An 18,444-nucleotide genomic window follows, 5' to 3' on the forward strand; every position below is an offset into this window, starting at 1 on the left:
CTCCCACCAGAAGGAACTAGTGAACTAATTTCAGCAAAAACCCACTAATTTAGCCACACACCAGGTTAACTATGAATGATAAATAGCGATTCACCTATTGACTCCTACCTGGCTATTACTAGTGCTGGTCTCGCCGCAGTTATACTTAGCTAGGAATTAATCTCCCTTTGCTCCTTCTGTCACCAGGAGCAAAACAGAAGCACTAATCCCAAGCTGGTTCTTAAGAGGCAGGTGTCAAATTCTTTGATGATCAGCAGTCTTGTCTTAAATGTTCTATAGGTAGGTTTGTTGCAGCTTTCCTCTGGTAGATGCCCTGGATAGGATGTACAGCAGCAGTTCAGTGCAAGAGTGCTAAACTGTGCATGGATCTAGTTTTGGACCAGTCAGGGAAATCCAGTATATACTGCCCAATCAGAGACATTGGGAATTAGTTAATATACAATCTTTCTCTGACCAGAAGTAGAACAGTAGCACTAATCATGTTATTAATAATAATTAACATATGATTTATATTCATAATATTTTTGGAACTCAACCCATATTTTCTCTGATAGAGAATACCCTATTTGACTGAGTAGTTAACTGCTGCAGTTGCATTGTGTACCCATTTTCTACTTAGTCACTGTCCTCTCCACACATGCACACAGTCAAACACACATGCACGTGTGTGCGGACACACACACACACACACACACACACACACACACACACACACACACACACACACACACACACACACACACACACACACACACACACACACACACACACACATACACACACAGACAATACCACAATCCACATAACTCTCCCTGACTTAGCCACCCCCAGTTCCTGTATTAGAGTAAATGCCATTAGGGAACAAGATTTTACAGTACTCCTTGGTGATTAGTACTTTCCCCTGCCCCGATCCCTGTACTAGTGTAAGTGCCATTAGGGGACAAAATTTTACTGTACTCCTTGGTGCTAGTACTTTCCCCTGCCACCAATCCCTGTATTTACACTACTTTCTTGTGGTTAGTGTTTCGCCTAACTCCTGATTTCCTGAATTATTCAGCAAATTGGCATGTAGATGCCTTCCTAGAGGTGTTTTGGGGGGGTCACATGGCTAATTTGGTTGTAATTCTCCCCATACTGTCTCATTAGCATAGTCCCAACTGAAGAGCCAGCCTTACATGCTGCTGTATATCTTTGTGCTGGTGCACTAGGTGGTACTTAGGTAGGGTTGTCTTGTAATGCTGCTGTATGTCTTTGTGCTGGTGCACTGGGTGATACATTGTTAGGGCTGTCTCATAATGCTGCTGTATGTCTTTGTGCTGGTGCACTGGGTGGTACTTAGGTAGGGTTGTCTTGTAATGCTGCTGTATGTCTTTGTGCTGGTGCACTAGGTGGTACTTAGGTAGGGTTGTCTTGTAATGCTGCTGTATGTCTTTGTGCTGGTGCACTGGGTGATACATTGTTAGGGCTGTCTCATAATGCTGCTGTATGTCTTTGTGCTGGTGCACTGGGTGGTACTTAGGTAGGGTTGTCTTGTAATGCTGCTGTATGTCTTTGTGCTGGTGCACTGGGTGGTACTTTGTTAGGAATGTCTCATAATGATGCTGTATGTCTTTGTGCTGGTGCACTGGGCGGTACTGAGGTAGGGCTGTCTCATAATGCTGCTGTATGTCTTTGTGCTGGTGCACTGGGTGGTACTTTGTTAGGAATGTCTCATAATGATGCTGTATGTCTTTGTGCTGGTGCACTGGGTGGTACTGAGGTAGGGCTGTCTCATAATGCTGCTGTATGTCTTTGTGCTGGTGCACTGGGTGGTACTTTGTTAGGAATGTCTCATAATGATGCTGTATGTCTTTGTGCTAGTGCACTGGGTGGTACTGTGTTAGGGCTGTCTCATAATGCTGCTGTATGTCTTTGTGCTGGTGCACTGGGTGATACATTGTTAGGGCTGTCTCATAATGCTGCTGTATGTCTTTGTGCTGGTGCACTGGGTGATACATTGTTAGGGCTGTCTCATAATGCTGCTGTATGTCTTTGTGCTGGTGCACTGGGTGGTACATCGTTAGGGCTGTCTCATAATGCTGCTGTATGTTTTTGTGCTGGTGCACTGGGTGGTACTGTGGTAGGGCTGTCTCATAATGTTGCTGTATGTCTTTGTGCTGGTGCACTGGGTGGCACATTGTTAGGGCTGTCTCATAATGCTGCTGTATGTCTTTGTGCTGGTGCACTGGGCGGTACTGTGGTAGGGCTGTCTCATAATGCTGCTGTATGTCTTTGTGCTGGTGCACTGGGTGGTACATCGTTAGGGCTGTCTCATAATGCTGCTGTATGTTTTTGTGCTGGTGCACTGGGTGGTACTGTGGTAGGGCTGTCTCATAATGCTGCTGTATCTCTTTGTGCTGATGCACTAGGTGGTACTTTGTTAGGGCTGTCTCATAATGTTGCTGTATGTCTTTGTGCTGGTGCACTGGGTGGTACTGAGGTAGGGCTGTCTCATAATGCTGCTGTATGTCTTTGTGCTGGTGCACTGGGTGGTGCTGTGGTAAGGCTGTCTCATAATGTTGCTGTATGTCTTTGTGCTGGTGCACTAGGTGGTACTTTGTTAGGGCTGTCTCATAATGTTGCTGTATATCTTTGTGCTGGTGCACTGGGTGGTACTTAGGTAGGGTTGTCTTGTAATGCTGCTGTATGTCTTTGTGCTGGTGCACTGGGTGATACATTGTTAGGGCTGTCTCATAATGCTGCTGTATGTCTTTGTGCTGGTGCACTGGGTGGTACTTAGGTAGGGTTGTCTTGTAATGCTGCTGTATGTCTTTGTGCTGGTGCACTAGGTGGTACTTTGTTAGGGCTGTCTCATAATGTTGCTGTATGCCTTTGTGCTGGTGCACTGGGCGGTACTTAGTTAGGGCTGTCTCGTAATGCTGCTGTATGTCTTTGTGCTGGTGCACTGGGTGGTACATTGTTAGGGCTGTCTCATAATGCTGCTGTATGTCTTTGTGCTGGTGCACTGGGCGGTACTGTGGTAGGGCTGTCTCATAATGCTGCTGTATGTCTTTGTGCTGGTGCACTAGGTGGTACTTTGTTAGGGCTGTCTCATAATGCTGCTGTATGTCTTTGTGCTGGTGCACTGGACGGTACTGTGGTAGGACTGTCTCATAATACTGCTGTATGTCTTTGTGTTGATGCACTGGGTGGTACTTTGTTAGGACTATCTTATAATGATGCTGTATGTCTTTGTGCTAGTGCACTGGGTGGTACTGTGTTAGGGCTGTCTCATAATGCTGCTGTATGTCTTTGTGCTGGTGCACTGGGTGATACTTTGTTAGGGCTGTCTCATAATGCTGCTGTATGTCTTTGTGCTGCTGCACTGGGCAGTACTGTGGTAGGGTGTCTCATAATTAAAGGCAACTATTCATTTACACAATGTTGTACTTATATGAACTGCCTAAATAGGCTTTCATAAGAAAAGCTTATTTAAAAGGTTTGATAAGAAATGACATTTCCCAATCTATATTCCATCAGTCTTTTATAAATTTTAGATGCATAAATCATAGGATACCTTTGTCAATCTCCAGGAAAAATGGATCTTGTATACAGGAAAATATGTAATGGAAAGATGAGGGGTCCGAATGGAGAGAAGTTAGAATCAGGAAGAAAGGAGAGTAGTACTGTTGAAATGTAAATCATCCTGGGCTCTTGGTGAGTATCCTCATGAGGTGGACCACATTTTTGAAAACCCTCACCAAGATGACACTGATATTTAGATTGTATTCTATATAGCATATATCATTGACAGAAGCTGGTTAAAACTTAAAAAAGACAGCTAGGTGCATAAGTCTCAAGATAAAAAGTGCCCAGCCCTGGTATGTGCAGAGGTGCTAGGACTGGAAAAAATTATATTGTAGAATCCTCAAGACACAGAAACATTTCTACAGTGAGGATATACCAGGCTCAGGGGAGGGTAGCCCTCCTGTTGAAGAAGGAAATAACAAAAACTGATAGGCCACAAAAGATCCACAAAGATGATATAGTGGACTATTGAGAATAAGGAAGAAATTATATAGGTTCATAGGTTCATACTAGGCTATCTGCCCTAGGGCATTTATAAGCCTAGCCAGAGTGTTTTGGCTTTTGCCACCCATTTTAAATTAATTTTGCTATGCCCTTTTTTGAGGTTAGTATACTGTGCCTCTGTCTAACAGTGACACAGAAGTGATACCCAGGGTAAACCTACGATCTCCCATCCAGTCATCAAGATTCCTCTTGAAGACAGTCAGTGAGGGACTCTGCCTAACCTGGACTGGGATTTTATTCCAGAGTGAAGGGAGCCTCTGGGTTATGAATCTGTCCCTCCAGCATGTCCTATTTATTTCAGTGCGGAGGTTCAAGTCTCTTGAGCCATAGCTCGATGGGATTTGGATTTTCTGAGGTGCAGCATGTCCATTAATTCCGGGTTAGACATGGCTTTATATGTCAGGCACAGATCGCCTCTGAGCAGGCGGTATGTCACTGAGTAGAGCTGGAGATTCTTTAACTGGGCAGCATATGGCATTTGTTTGAGCCCTTTGATCCTCTTGGTGAGGTACTTTTGGGGTCTTTCCAGTTGCTGCAGGTGTCTGGTAAGGTACATCCCAAAAGGGGCATTGTACTCAATTATGGGCCTGATGAGGGATGAGTAAAGAGACACGATGACCTCCCCTGATCTAGATGTGAATCCCTTCATGATTAGGTGGGCTATATAAAATATTTTTCTAACCACTTTGGCCATGTGGTTGTCAAATGAGCGATTGCTATCAACTTGGGTCCCCAGGTCCCTAATTACTTCTTCTGTACTTAATGGATTAACACCTATGTGGTAAGTTGTGGGCACTTTGTTTTTGCCAAAGGGGATGACTATACACTTTTTGTCATTTAGCTTGAGGCCATGGCTCTGGCACCAGTTGTCGGTTTCTAGGAGGTCCTTTTGGAGGATGCTTGTGTCGGCTGGAGAGTCGATTATGGCGCCCAGTTTGCAGTCATCTGTGAACTTGGTCAGCCACAGTCCTTCCATGTTGGCCTGTACCTCCGAGAAATATATGCCAAACAAGAGAGGTCCCAGGACTGAGCCTTGTGGGACGCCACTTGTAACTGGTTTGGAGTCTGACATGGCTCCAGCAATTCTAACCATGGGGGTTCTGTCCTTGAGCCAGTTTGCAACCCATCTAGTGACATAGGGGTTTATATTTAAGCTGGTGAGCTTATCTATAATGCCTGAGTGGGGTATTGTATCAAAGGCTTTTGCGAGGTCCAGGTAGGCTGTGTGGACCACCTTCCCCTCATCAATGGCCTTGGTGACTGTTTCAAAGAAATCAACCAGGTTTAAGAGGCAGGATCTTTGCTTAACAACGCAGAACTGGGTAGGATCCAGTGTCTGTAGGTCCCCAATATCTTTATTTATGAAGTCCATGATGATCCTTTCCATAGCTTTGCAGACCAAGCTAGTCAGGCTTATGGGGCGATAGTTTCCAGGATCCGTTGAGGCACCAACTTTGTGGAGAGGGACCATTGTTGCTGTACGCCACTCTTTGGGTACATATCCTGTAGTAAGGCTGAGATTGAACAGTAGTTTTATGTTTGGGTTTAGCTCTTCTTGGAGTTCATGTAGGACGCAGCCCGGGACACCGTCTGGTGCCATTGATGCTGTGTTTTTTGCTTTGGAGAGGGCAGCTCTTACCTGAGCATCTGAGATGTCAGGGGGGGGGCAGCAGTCTGCTGGGATAGATATTTGCCCTTTTGGTGGAGAGGGGGGAGAAGTTTGCGCTGAACATGTCAGCTAGGATGTTGGCAATGTCTGTGGGTTCGGTGTATTTTTTGTCATTTTGGACTAATTCTGAGCATATCTGGGAATTCCTACCCCGGTTTCTAACATAACTAAAGAAAGCCTTGTGATTATCCTTAGTGTCCTGTGCAATTTTTCTCTCGAAGCTGGCCTTAGACAATTTTATGAGTGCCCATAGTTTTTTGCTAATACTGATCAGAGATGCCTTCCCTTTTTGGGATTTTGCTCTAGCATGTAGTAGCTTCCTCCTTCTATTGTATAGTTTGTTTATGGCTGGGGTCCACCAGACAGGACGTCTGCCTTTGGAGGATTGGCTCTTGGTTTTATTTGGGATTGCATGATCCATGCATTCCTGAAGGTGTTCATAGAATGCGTTTATAAAGGATTCTGCAGTCTGAGCCGTATTTTCCACAGGCCCGGGGACTTTGAAGGATTCCACCTCGGTTTTGAGGAGTGTGAAATTTGCTTTAGAGAAGTTTTTCACTGTGGTTTTCAGGGCAGGGGGTAGAGTCGGGATGTGAATATCCAGTGAGAATAGTTTATGGTCTGATCTTACCAGTGAGGGATACACTTCTGGTCTGGAGCATAGAGTCTCCATGTTGGTGATGATCAGGTCCAGTATGTTTTCCCCTCTTGTGGGAGTGGTAATAAGTTGTTCCATAGCATTTGAGTTTATAAATTCTAGGAACCTTTGGGCTAGGGTGTTGGAGCTAGAGTAATGCTCCCAGTCTATGTTTGGGTAGTTGAAGTCGCCCAATATAATGGTGTTTGGAGAGATCTTCATATTTTCCAGTGTTCTCAGGAAGGCCGAGTGGGGTTCCTGGGTTTGTGAGGGTGGTCTGTAGCAGGCTATAAACTGGAAGGCAGTTTTACCCACTGTTAGTTGCACATGGATAGTCTCTGATGCTTCATGCTGTGCCACCAACCTGGAAGTGTGGGCATCTTTGATGAATATTGATACTCCCCCTCCTTTTGTGGTTCGGTCCAAGTTTTGGGGCCGAAAAGCATGGTATGAGGTATAACCTGGTAGTGCTGGGGTGCTCTCGGGAGCCTTGAACCAGGTTTCTGTTACTGCACAGATATCGATGTTCTCCATGCTAAGGAGAGTTTCGAGTGCGTGCATCTTGAGGTTTAGACTTCTGGCATTGAGTAGCATTACTCTTAGTTTCTTATCCCTTGTGATACCTATGGAGGTGGGTTTGTCTTTTGAGCCTTGCCTAAAAAAGGCACTATGGGGGTAGCAAGAGCCTTTGCCAGTATCAGAAAGCCAAGGGGTGACAGGTGCAAGCCATCCCTAGCGAAGCATCGTGGCTTGTCGCGCATGTCATCCCAGGCTGACAGGCATTGGATCCCCTTTGAATGACACCAATACTTAAGCCAATTGTTGAAATTGATCATCTTGTCTTCATATTGTGGCATCATTCTTGGTGAGGGTAAGATGCTACTCAAGATCAGGGTCATACTGGCCTGGGCTACATGCTCAGAGAGCTCCTCTATGTCTCTTTTCATGTAGTCCAAGGAGGTATGTCTCAGGTCATTCACACCAGCATGGACAATGACTGAGTCATATTTGTACTTGCCTTGGAGTGACCTGAGTGCTTGTGTTATGTGGCGGATCCTAGCGGCCAAAAGGCAGCTCACCATGACTTTCTCCTTGTTCAGCCTGGTGAGCGGGATGTCAGTGTGCCTGATGATAGAGTCACCTATTACAAGTGTATCAGGTGTGTTGTTTAGCCTTAAGGGCTGTGACTGTTCGGCACACTGGCTTTGTGAGCTATGTGTTGCACGTGTTTTGTTTTGGGGTAGCGGTTGCTTGGGTTTCTGCTTTGGAGGTCTCTGCTGCTTAGGCAGATTTTTATTTAGAGCCTCCGAATATGTTTTTGTGTTTATGTGTTTGGTTTGCTGTCGTGGTAGGTCTATGTGAGACTGGAATTGTAGTGAGTGTGGTTTCCTTCTCCTCCTGACTGGTTTTGCCAATACTGAGTTGAGAGAGCTTAGCCTCCAGTATGGCTATATGGTTGCATCTCTCACGTGTTGGAATTTGTTGGGAGGAGGAGAGGGTTGTCTGTGTACATGACGCAGTTCTAACATTGCCTCAAGATTCCCAGATTCACCAGCTGGACCGGAGAGGAGATTGACAACTGACCTTTGGACATGCTAGAATAGTATTGGGAATTTCTTTATAATTGAAAAAAAAGGGCCAATGGGGAACAAGGTACTCAAGGGGAGTTTGTGAGGGTGTAGTGCTTTTAATTTTTTAGTGCTGACTTATATAATTGCTTTAGTGAGCAAGTGCCAGGTAACTTAAATGCCAAACAGTAACTTTCTTTCAAGTGAAACAAGGAAATAAGTACAGTAAGCAATGCAGATATCACTAGAGATCCACAGAAACACTGAAAAGCCGTGTTAGTGTTTCAGGGAAATAACAAGCAAACAAACAACAAGCATACAAACAAAGCTAGATTCAGCAGGCCTGGATCTAGTCTATGCTACAGCAAACAAGGTGTACCAATTTCAGTAAGAAACAGTTCAAATATGCAGGCACTATAAGCCTTTACCCAGAAATTCCCAGCTCAGAAGGGCAGAGTCCAGCCTCTCCTCCCACTAGAGTGCAGACCACGAACGCTTTTAATGTAAAATAACTGGCCTGAAGCCCAAGTGCTTAAACCAGAATTAATACACTTTTAGAATAACAGACACTGAGCCCTAATATAAAATTATATATGGTTATTATTATGCAAGAAGCTGAGAATTCCAGATAGAAAATATTCAAAAAGATTAAGAGAGAAATTAGAGCAAAGAAAATACTTGCACAAGAAAACTGTCAAAAGTGTCAACTGCAGATTTGTGTTCATTAACACAACAGATCCAAGACAAACATTACACAGACCAAAAATACTCTGGGCCATTTAGAAAAATAAGTGACAGAGTAACTGCAAAAATATAAAGAACAAAACCTAGAGATTGTTTTAAAGGTATAAAAAAGAAACAAGGACATGAGAAAGAATGAGTTCCGATATAGTGCAAAATTCATGCAAAGGAGAAAGTCAAACTAATCAATACCACGAAAAGCAGCTCCAAAGATATTTGAAGAGAAATACAGGCAAAAGCATCCAGATATGGAAAATTTCACAATACAAAAAATAAGAACACAAAGAGGGAGCACAGAATTGATGATTAATAAATTAGAAGTTAAATAAATAGAAACTGAAGTTATGGAATTTCTGTAAAGTGAAGGATTTAATGCACAAAATTCAACCCTGTTTACGTAACATGATGGAACAATGAGTCCTCAAAGTAAGGAGAAACAGGTGGAACAGGAGACATCTGAAGAAGAAATATGGACATAGGAAAGAAAAAGATTTAATATGGTGCAATATTTATGCAAAGGAGATAGCAAAACTAGTCAATACAAAAAGCAGTACAAAGATATTTGAAACATACAGGCAAAGGCATTCAGATATGGAAAATATTGCAATAAAAAAAGAAAACAAAGGGGGAAGGTAGGAAAAAGGATTAGTGATGGAGAAGTTAAAGAAATAAAAACTGAAGTTATGGATTACCTGCGAAGTGAAGTATAGTATAGAAAGTACAGAAGTATAGAAAATCCAACTCTGGTGATATCACAGCATGATAAAACAATGAGTCCCCTTATTAAGGATCACTTGTCACATGAAGATACTCTGGAGCCTTCAGTAGGAAATGAGTAGAAATGTTTAGTTGGTGTCACACAGCAGGGGTCAGAAAAGAAAACAGTGACAATTCCAATGCAGTAAATGTTGTGAAGTGATAGGCCAGTGAGTTCCCATACAAAAGAGCAAAGAATTAAGCAGGATGCAGTTGAAGAGAATATGTCACAGGGAAAGAGTTGCTTGATTTAATAGAGATGGATAGATACGATGAAAAAAAGTCAGGAGGACGCAAAATGCTAGAAGTCTGATAAAACAAATGAATACAGTAATCAAGACTACTTACAGAAATTAATGTGATATAACAGACGTAAATGGGATATATTACTGTGCAGCTACATTAATAACAGATAAAGTCTTGCCACAAAAACACAGAGCAATAAAGGAAAGTAAGGGAAGAAATCAAATGCTGTCATGGAAGCGTAGAATAGAAAAAAACTAAAAAACACAGAGCAATAAAGGAAAGTAAGGGAAAAAAATCAAATGCTGTCATGGAAGCGTAGAATAGAAAAAAACTAAAAAACACAGAGCAATAAAGGAAAGTAAGGGAAGAAATCAAATGCTGTCATGGAAGCGTAGAATAGAAAAAAAAAACTAAAAAACACAGAGCAATAAAGGAAAGTAAGGGAAAAAATCAAATGCTATCATGGAAGCGTAGAATAGAAAAAACTAAAAAACACAGAGCAATAAAGGAAAGTGAGGGAAAAAATCAAATTCTATCATGGAAGTGTAGAATAGAAAAAAACTAAAAAACACAGAGCAATAAAGAAAAGTAAGGGAAAAAATCAAATGCTATCATGGAAGCGTAGAATAGAAAAAAACTAAAAAACACAGAGCAATGAAGGAAAGTAAGGGAAAAAATCAAATGCTGTCATGGAAGCATAGAATAGAAAAAAACTAAAAAACACAGAGCAATAAAGGAAAGTAAGGGAAAAAATCAAATGCTATCATGAAAGCATAGAATAGAAAAAAACTAAAAAACAGAGCAATAAAGGAAAGTAAGGGAAAAAATCAAATGCTATCATGGAAGCGTAAAATAGAAAAAAACTAAAAAACACAGAGCAATAAAGGAAAGTAAGGGAAAAAATCAAATGCTATCATGGAAGCATAGAGTAGAAAAAAACTAAAAAACACAGAGCAATAAAGGAAAGTAAGGAAAAAAATCAAATGCTATCATGGAAGCGTAGAATAGAAAAAAACTAAAAAACACAGAGCAATAAAGGAAAGTAAGGGAAAAAATCAAATTCTATCATGGAAGCGTAGAATAGAAAAAAACTAAAAAACACAGAGCAATAAAGGAAAGTAAGGGAAAAAATCAAATGCTATCATGGAAGCGTAGAATAGAAAAAAACTAAAAAATACAGAACAATGAAGGAAAGTAAGGGAAAAAATCAAATGCTATCATGGAAGCGTAGAATAGAAACAAACTAAAAAACACAGAGCATTAAAGGAAAGTAAGGGAAAAAATCAAATGCTATCATGGAAGCGTAGAATAGAAAACTAAAAAACACAGAGCAATAAAGGAAAGTAAGGGAAAAAATCAAATGCTATCATGGAAGCATAGAATAGAACAAAACTAAAAAACACAGAGCAATAAAGGAAAGTAAGGGAAAAAATCAAATGCTATCATGGAAGCATAGAATAGAAAAAAACTAAAAAACACAGAGCAATAAAGGAAAGTAAGGGAAAAATCAAATGCTATCATGGAAGCATAGAATAGAAAAAAACTAAAAAACACAGAGCAATAAAGGAAAGTAAGGGAAAAAAATCAAATGCTATCATGGAAGCATAGAATAGAAAAAAACTAAAAAACACAGAGCAATAAAGGAAAGTAAGGGAAAAAATCAAATGCTATCATGGAAGCGTAGAATAGAACAAAACTAAAAAACACAGAGCAATAAAGGAAAGTAAGGGAAAAAATCAAATGCTATCATGGAAGCATAGAATAGAAAAAAACTAAAAAACACAGAGCAATAAAGGAAAGTAAGGGAAAAAATCAAATGCTATCATGGAAGCGTAGAATAGAAAAAAACTTTAATGCTGTTAAGATAAGAAGCGTCACTGTTAAAAGAGTATAGAAGAGGAAACAGATCAACAAACATACTCAGAAAGATACACATGATAAAAGCAGCTCACAGTATCAGAATAGATCAGCTTCTATTGAACTCTTTTGTAAATAATAAACTGAAGATATCAGCACAGGCAGAACAATGAAGACATGCAACTAAATATAAAGGAAAAGTACAGTATAAGCAATTCATTGATGACCCCAAAAAAGTTTATATAGAATTAGGAAACAAAGCATAAGGAATAGAAACATCATAAAATAAAAGAAATAGACACATTTTGGAGAAATATATATAAAGACCCTGTAGAACATAACAAAGATGCTGAATGGATAGAAAAAATAAAAGAAGCACTAACAAGTTTAAATGTATAGAATATGAAATGGGATGAAGTAATGGCCAGAGAAACTGAAACAAAAGTAAGAAAAGCTCCTAACTGTAACCCCCCAGGCCCAGATGCAGCACCTAACTTCTGGCTAAAAATATTGACATCTTTAGCCCTGAGTAAGAACTACTGATATGCATATACCAAACAGGCACTGACCTGGTTAACAACACAAAAAGCAATGCTCCACCTTAAGAGTGAACCTGCAATCTATCCTATTAAGTATAGACCAATATCTTGCCTTCTATTGATGTGTAAACTATATACTGGATTTGATGCCATCAGAGATTATAGTCATTAGAAGAAAGCTCAATCATGGTGATAGAACAAAAGAATAACAGAAGAAAGTCTTATGGAAAAAATAATTATTTGTTATTAACTAAAAGTCATAATGGAGAATTGTAAAAAAAGGGAAGAATCTAAGAATGTCGTGGAAAGATTACAAAAAGCATTTGACAGCATCCCACATTCATGGCTAAAGGCCTGCTTACAGATATATAACTGATCGATTATATTACAGTGACCAGGAAACAGTGACAAACCACTTTGCAGCTATGCCATGATAAAGGACAGATTATTATTCCGGGGATAAAAATTCAAAGGTGATATTCCAGGGGGACTCTTTGTCACCACTGCTCTCTTGTGTTGACCTTAACCCATTAAGCTGTCTACTTAACAGATTAGGTTGCAGTTGCAATTCGGCTCCCAGAAAACAACCGAATGTAAGGATCTCTCATCTTCTTTTTGTGAATTATTTAAAACTGTATAGCTCATTAGATGAGGAACTGAAAGCAAAACTGCAAGTGGCTAAAATTTTCTCAGATTATATAAGAATGTCATTTGGTCTAGATAAATGTGCAAAAGCAACATTTAAAGCAGGAAAGCTGCAGCACCAGGAAAATATCGGTCTGGGACAGGAATGTGATCTAAAGGAACTTGAGCAGGAGGGAGTGTACAAATATTTGGGAACTGATGAAGGATCAGCAATAAAACATGAACAAATGAGAACAAAACTTAGTAAGGAATATTTTAGAAGACTAAAATTAATAAAGAAAACAACCCTGACATGTAGGAAGAAAGTCCAAGCTATAAACAAAATTGCTCTTCCTGTTCTAACTTACAGTTTTGGGGTGATTGTCCCCAAAAGGTACTGGATCACTAGGACAGGAAAACAAGAAAAATACCTTATGCTTATCAAATAAAATATAAAAATCTGTCCTCATTCTGAAGAAGGTATGGGCCTCCTTGAAACTGGTTGCATACAGAGATCAGCAATTGTAGGAATGCATAAATATCTACTAACCTCACCTAATCCAAAAATAGTGAACGTTTTAAAATACGAGGAGGGCAACTCAAAAATGACATTCCTGCTTAGTTTAGCAGAAGCATATTAGTGTCAAGTGGGAATGGAAATCAAAGCAAAAGTACACAAAAATCAGGAAGCAAATGAATGTGCCAAAAACAAAAGAAAGAATATAAGGAGAGGGATCAGATGAGAAGGCAAGAAATTAGAAAAAGGCATAAATATAGTTACGAGTGCTGAAAACTCCTGGAATAACCTTGTGTTGATCACAACCTGATACAGGAATGGTTAAGAAGAGGTGAATTTAAACCAAAAGAGAAAAGGTTGATATCGGTGGTCCAGGATTGTGGACTATGTACACATTGGTTTACAAAGTCCATTGAACATGTGAGAGAAACAGACAAATGCATGTTCTGTACAACAGAACATGAAAGAGTCACACATCTTATTGCTGGGTGAGGTACACTAATGGTCAAGGGCCTATATGCTGAAAGGCATAGTAATATGGCAAAATTGTTGCACTGAGGATTGTGCAAACACTACAATATTGATGTAGCTGAGAAGCAATGGAAACATTAGCCACAAAATATTAAAAGAGAGTTATGAAGGTTATATCACATGGGGATCACCCATTACCAACAGTTCAAAAAACAGATGCAAGAAAACCAGATGTAGTAGTCCATGAAAAGAAAAGAAAAGTAGGATTAATATTGAAATTGCTACACCCAGGGATTGTGTCTTACATACAGAGAGACACATACTCATAAAATACCATGATTTATAGGCAGAAATGAGGGCAATATGGAGGAAGGATACCCAGACAGTTCCAACAGTAATAGGAGCAATGGGTCTCATAAAAAAATAATTTACAGTTGTATTTACATATGCTACCAATACATGTAACTGTATGAATTACAGAATGAGTCAATTCTGGGAACATTGCAAGTGTTGTGAAGAGCACTTTTGGCTAACATTAAAGACTGAAAGAATACTAATTTCACAAACTTTAATCCTACTTTGATTTAGGAATGTTGTCCATTCCCTTCATGGTACCAGAAACCCAAAAGACTTGTAGAAATTAAACCAATTAAATATTAATAATTCACATTAGAAAAAAATCTCTAGGATTTCAGAGGTAATTCTGGTATGTACATATTTAAACTTTATCCACTTTAAACTTCTGCACATATTTCCCAGTCCATATGATGGCACGTAGCATAGCAAAAGCTGACTACCACTGAAGATGTTTACATCCAGTGTAAATTACTCACATGTGATTTGGCAATACTACATTAGCAAAAAAAAATGTGAGAAGATGATGGCTTCAGCTTCAAGGTGTGTAGAACTGCTCTGCCATCGGTGGATAATACTGATTTTTAGCTTCTAAATACTTACTCCACTGGGAACGGAAGGAGCAGGTAAGATTATGGATTAGTATTTTTCCTGCCATCACATACAAATAAAAAAAACAGGCTCTAATTACATGATTAAAAAAATATAACAATCATATTATAATAAATTATATTATAAATTATAAAATATATTATAATGCAATAATAAAATGATAAATGATGTATACAATACTGAAATTTGTGATTATGAACACAAATTGTGAGGATGCCATAAACATCACAGTTTCAGTATGACTTTTGGAGTACTTTTTTACTGTATGCCACATTCTGTATGAATTGCTCATTAGTTATTACACAGAGGTTGCATTTCTACTGTTATCTATTGAATGTTTTGCTGTTTATTTTACATTTATTAATGTTTTGATTTTGCTCAGTTACTCATGCTTGCTTGTTATGCTATTTGAATATGATTAAATGTCATTGCATAATTTTGTAATGTATGGGGCATCATGATTATGCTCCAAAGTCAGGACAAAGATAAACCTGTAAAGCACTTCTGTAACATGAGACCCAACTGTAACAGCATTCATACCAATTGTTACACACCCCCAAGTGCTATTAAGATTGAAACTGTCTCAAGTGACATTTGCTCACTCTGAACTGTGCCTGAATATATTGCTTCTTATTCTCTCCACAGAATGATACATTTGTTAACCTGTAACTTTAATTAGAGCAGCATTTAAAAACTGTCTCTGACTTTTTCCTCCAATTTTATTTACATGCTGTCTGTTTTTTAGGACTTGCTAAGTGCTTTATTGACTTTTGAACTAGTAAAACATTTTGCATTTTTTTATTCTGTAGCTGGTAGTACTTAGAGTTATAATGGTTTTCGACATGCCTTCACTCTCAAGGTGAATTTCTTAGCATCCATGTCTTTAAGACATAATAATATAGTAATAATATAGTTACAAACCAATCATAGCCCTCTATATTATATGCTACTGTCACAAACAAAGGGTTTTGCAAAGAATCTGTTAAATGAGGTGAGATTCAGAAATAATTCATGACACCGGAATGCTAAGCATATCTCACTGTCACACAGATATACACAGGTATATATTGTATCATGGCTACCATCATATTAAGCAAGGGCATATGGCTATAATGCTGATTTAATTTATGAACTATACATCTGAGTTGATTTGGTTAGCATCATGCATGTTGTACAGCACTGGTGATGCACAAAATTATTTTCTACAGCCAGAGCAACTACACTATTCAGACTTTGTGCATATGGAAGAATAAATACATCAGATGTCTCTGAAATATATGAAGAGTGCCACAAGAAAATAATTTGATGCTTATAACGTCTGTAGCAAACAATAGCCATCCCCTCAGGAAAAGCTAAAGCTTAACTTCACCATGAAGACGTGGTAATATATGAGACCAAACTAGATCAAGCCCACTGAAACACTATAAGAACAAGACAATTATCTAGACATACACATGGGCATACCCTTGCACACATGTACACACACACACACACACACACACACACACACACACACACACACACACACACACACACACACACACACACACACACACACACACACACACACACAAATGTATGCACACATTCACTCTCACATACACACATGCATATATTTATATAGTACATTTAACAAGCCTATGCAATTCAAATGTAGCATGCAAGGCCCAATATCTGCAGACATCAACACTAAAGCACTGCTGTAATGATTAACCAACACACCAGAGTTCTGTGCAGGGATGAAACAATAAGGAAATAAATCAAGCATTCATTACAATACCAAGTAGGTACATATTATCTGCTTGTCCACATGTCCTCATACGGGTAAAAGCAACTATAATTAATCATACAGTGACAGCATATACCAGCCTGCACTCAGTATGGTGTGCAATGGTTTTATGTGCTGGATATGGTGTTCCCAGGTATCAGACATAATTAAATATGTCATGGCTAGCATATACATAGGTTACTTAAACAGTCATAGTACATGAAAACCAGTGCATGACTGTCTACCATTATGGTTATAAAAACATACATAGAAACAAAAATGACATGGTCACCATATTTATTTATATATTTTCTGTTTGATAATGGGTGGGTGAACTAGTCAATTAAACCTTTTCAGTCACTATCCAGTAACCACAAATTGTACAAAACATATAATACACAATATGATACATGAAGATAGGGTGCAGAATTAAATAAGAATTAAAAGGTAAATACATATATTTAGAATGTAAATTGAGCTATTAAGAGACAACATTTGGATGCATATGCCAAAAACATACAGTAGCAAGGCAAAATGTCAAAGCAATAAATTATATATATAATTAAGATCACCTTGGTATTTAATTATCATATCATACATTTAAAACATTTTATTACATAAAATGAATACATCCTCAACTAATAATAGTAAACTATGCATAAAACAGGTGCAGCATGGCAGGTGACTATATGTATCAAACAGGCAGTGCTAAGGGTAGAGGAAGTAATATGGGTTACCTAAACTATCTAGCTAGGATGTGTTTTGCAGAGTGTGACTTTACAGGTACCTTTATAACTGTCACATCATATTTATTATGAGTCATAAGAGGTTATAGCTGGATGGATGATCTGCATGTCTGGGGCTGGATCCATGCATGGCACATGTTCTCCCACTTGCATCTGATTATGAGCAAACATTTAGACATAAAAATTGTATAGTGAAAGACTTGCCGGTGACATATTAACTGAGGCCACCCTGCTGGTATAGATTGTAGCAGTTTGGTTATCGCTGACATCACATCAAGGACACTCAAGAATATATTATGCAGCATTCTCTCAATTCTCCCCATATGGATGGTAATCACCATGGATTTCAACACATCCTGTAAGGCAGCACACAGAGACAGACACACAAACACACATACACACAAATACATCTTTACACACACCTCCTGCAGTAGAGGTGTACCTCCACTTCCACTGTAGCCACAAACTCCCAAGAAACCACACTGAGAGACTCCTGCTGGATCACAGAATGATGTGTCTCATCCGCAGCAACTGTGATCTTTGTCCATTACTCTGTAAAAGAAAGAAAAGGCTCTACCACTAACAATATATAATATATATTAGAAAGACAAGCACTCACAGCAATATATGTAAATGCATGCAACATGAATGTTGGGCTTTACAAGGGTCAAGGTAACACATACTGCAAACACATACCACAGTGTCACAAGTGTTTAATCTGAAGCATAGAAGGCATCCCTGCATATGATATAGGAACAACCCTCTCCTCCTACCACAAAACACTAACATATGTGAGAGATGCAATTATACAGCCAAACTGGAGGCTAAGCTGTCTCCATCCAAGATTAGAACAGACAGTCAAGAGGGGAAGGTTAACACTTGCACCACACCTCCAGCCACAAACAGATCTACTAAAATGGCACTGGCAAAAAATACACATAAATACACAAACTCATACTCGGAGGCTCTAAATAAAAACCTGCAAAAGCATCAGAGACCTCCAAAGCAGACACCAAAACAACCTGCACCTCCCGTCACAAACCAGACAACACATAAAATACAAAATCAGTGTGCCGCACAATCACAGCCCTAAAGGTGAAATAACATACCTAACACACTAGTAATAGGAGACTCTATAGTCAGGTACACTGACGTCCCACTCACTAGGCTGGACAAGCAGAAGGTTACTGTTAGCTGCCTGTCAGGAGCCAGAATCCGCCACATAACACAATCACTCAGGTGACTTCAGCACAAGTACAAATATGACT

General features: G+C 39.3%; 1 protein-coding gene across 1 annotated transcript; it reads right to left on the reverse strand.

Annotated features, from left to right (window-relative positions):
* Positions 1–1,856: 1,856 nt before the first annotated feature.
* Positions 1,857–2,957, reverse strand: LOC122807574 (histidine-rich glycoprotein-like). The gene has a single exon (XM_044078487.1). The coding sequence runs from the start codon at positions 2,955–2,957 to the stop codon at positions 1,857–1,859; it is 1,101 nt and encodes a 366-aa protein (XP_043934422.1).
* Positions 2,958–18,444: the final 15,487 nt, after the last annotated feature.

The sequence above is a fragment of the Protopterus annectens genome, chromosome 7.part1 (assembly GCF_019279795.1).
Source record: "Protopterus annectens isolate FY-2018-M chromosome 7.part1, PAN1.0, whole genome shotgun sequence".
NCBI classification, from domain to species: Eukaryota; Metazoa; Chordata; order Ceratodontiformes; family Protopteridae; genus Protopterus; species Protopterus annectens.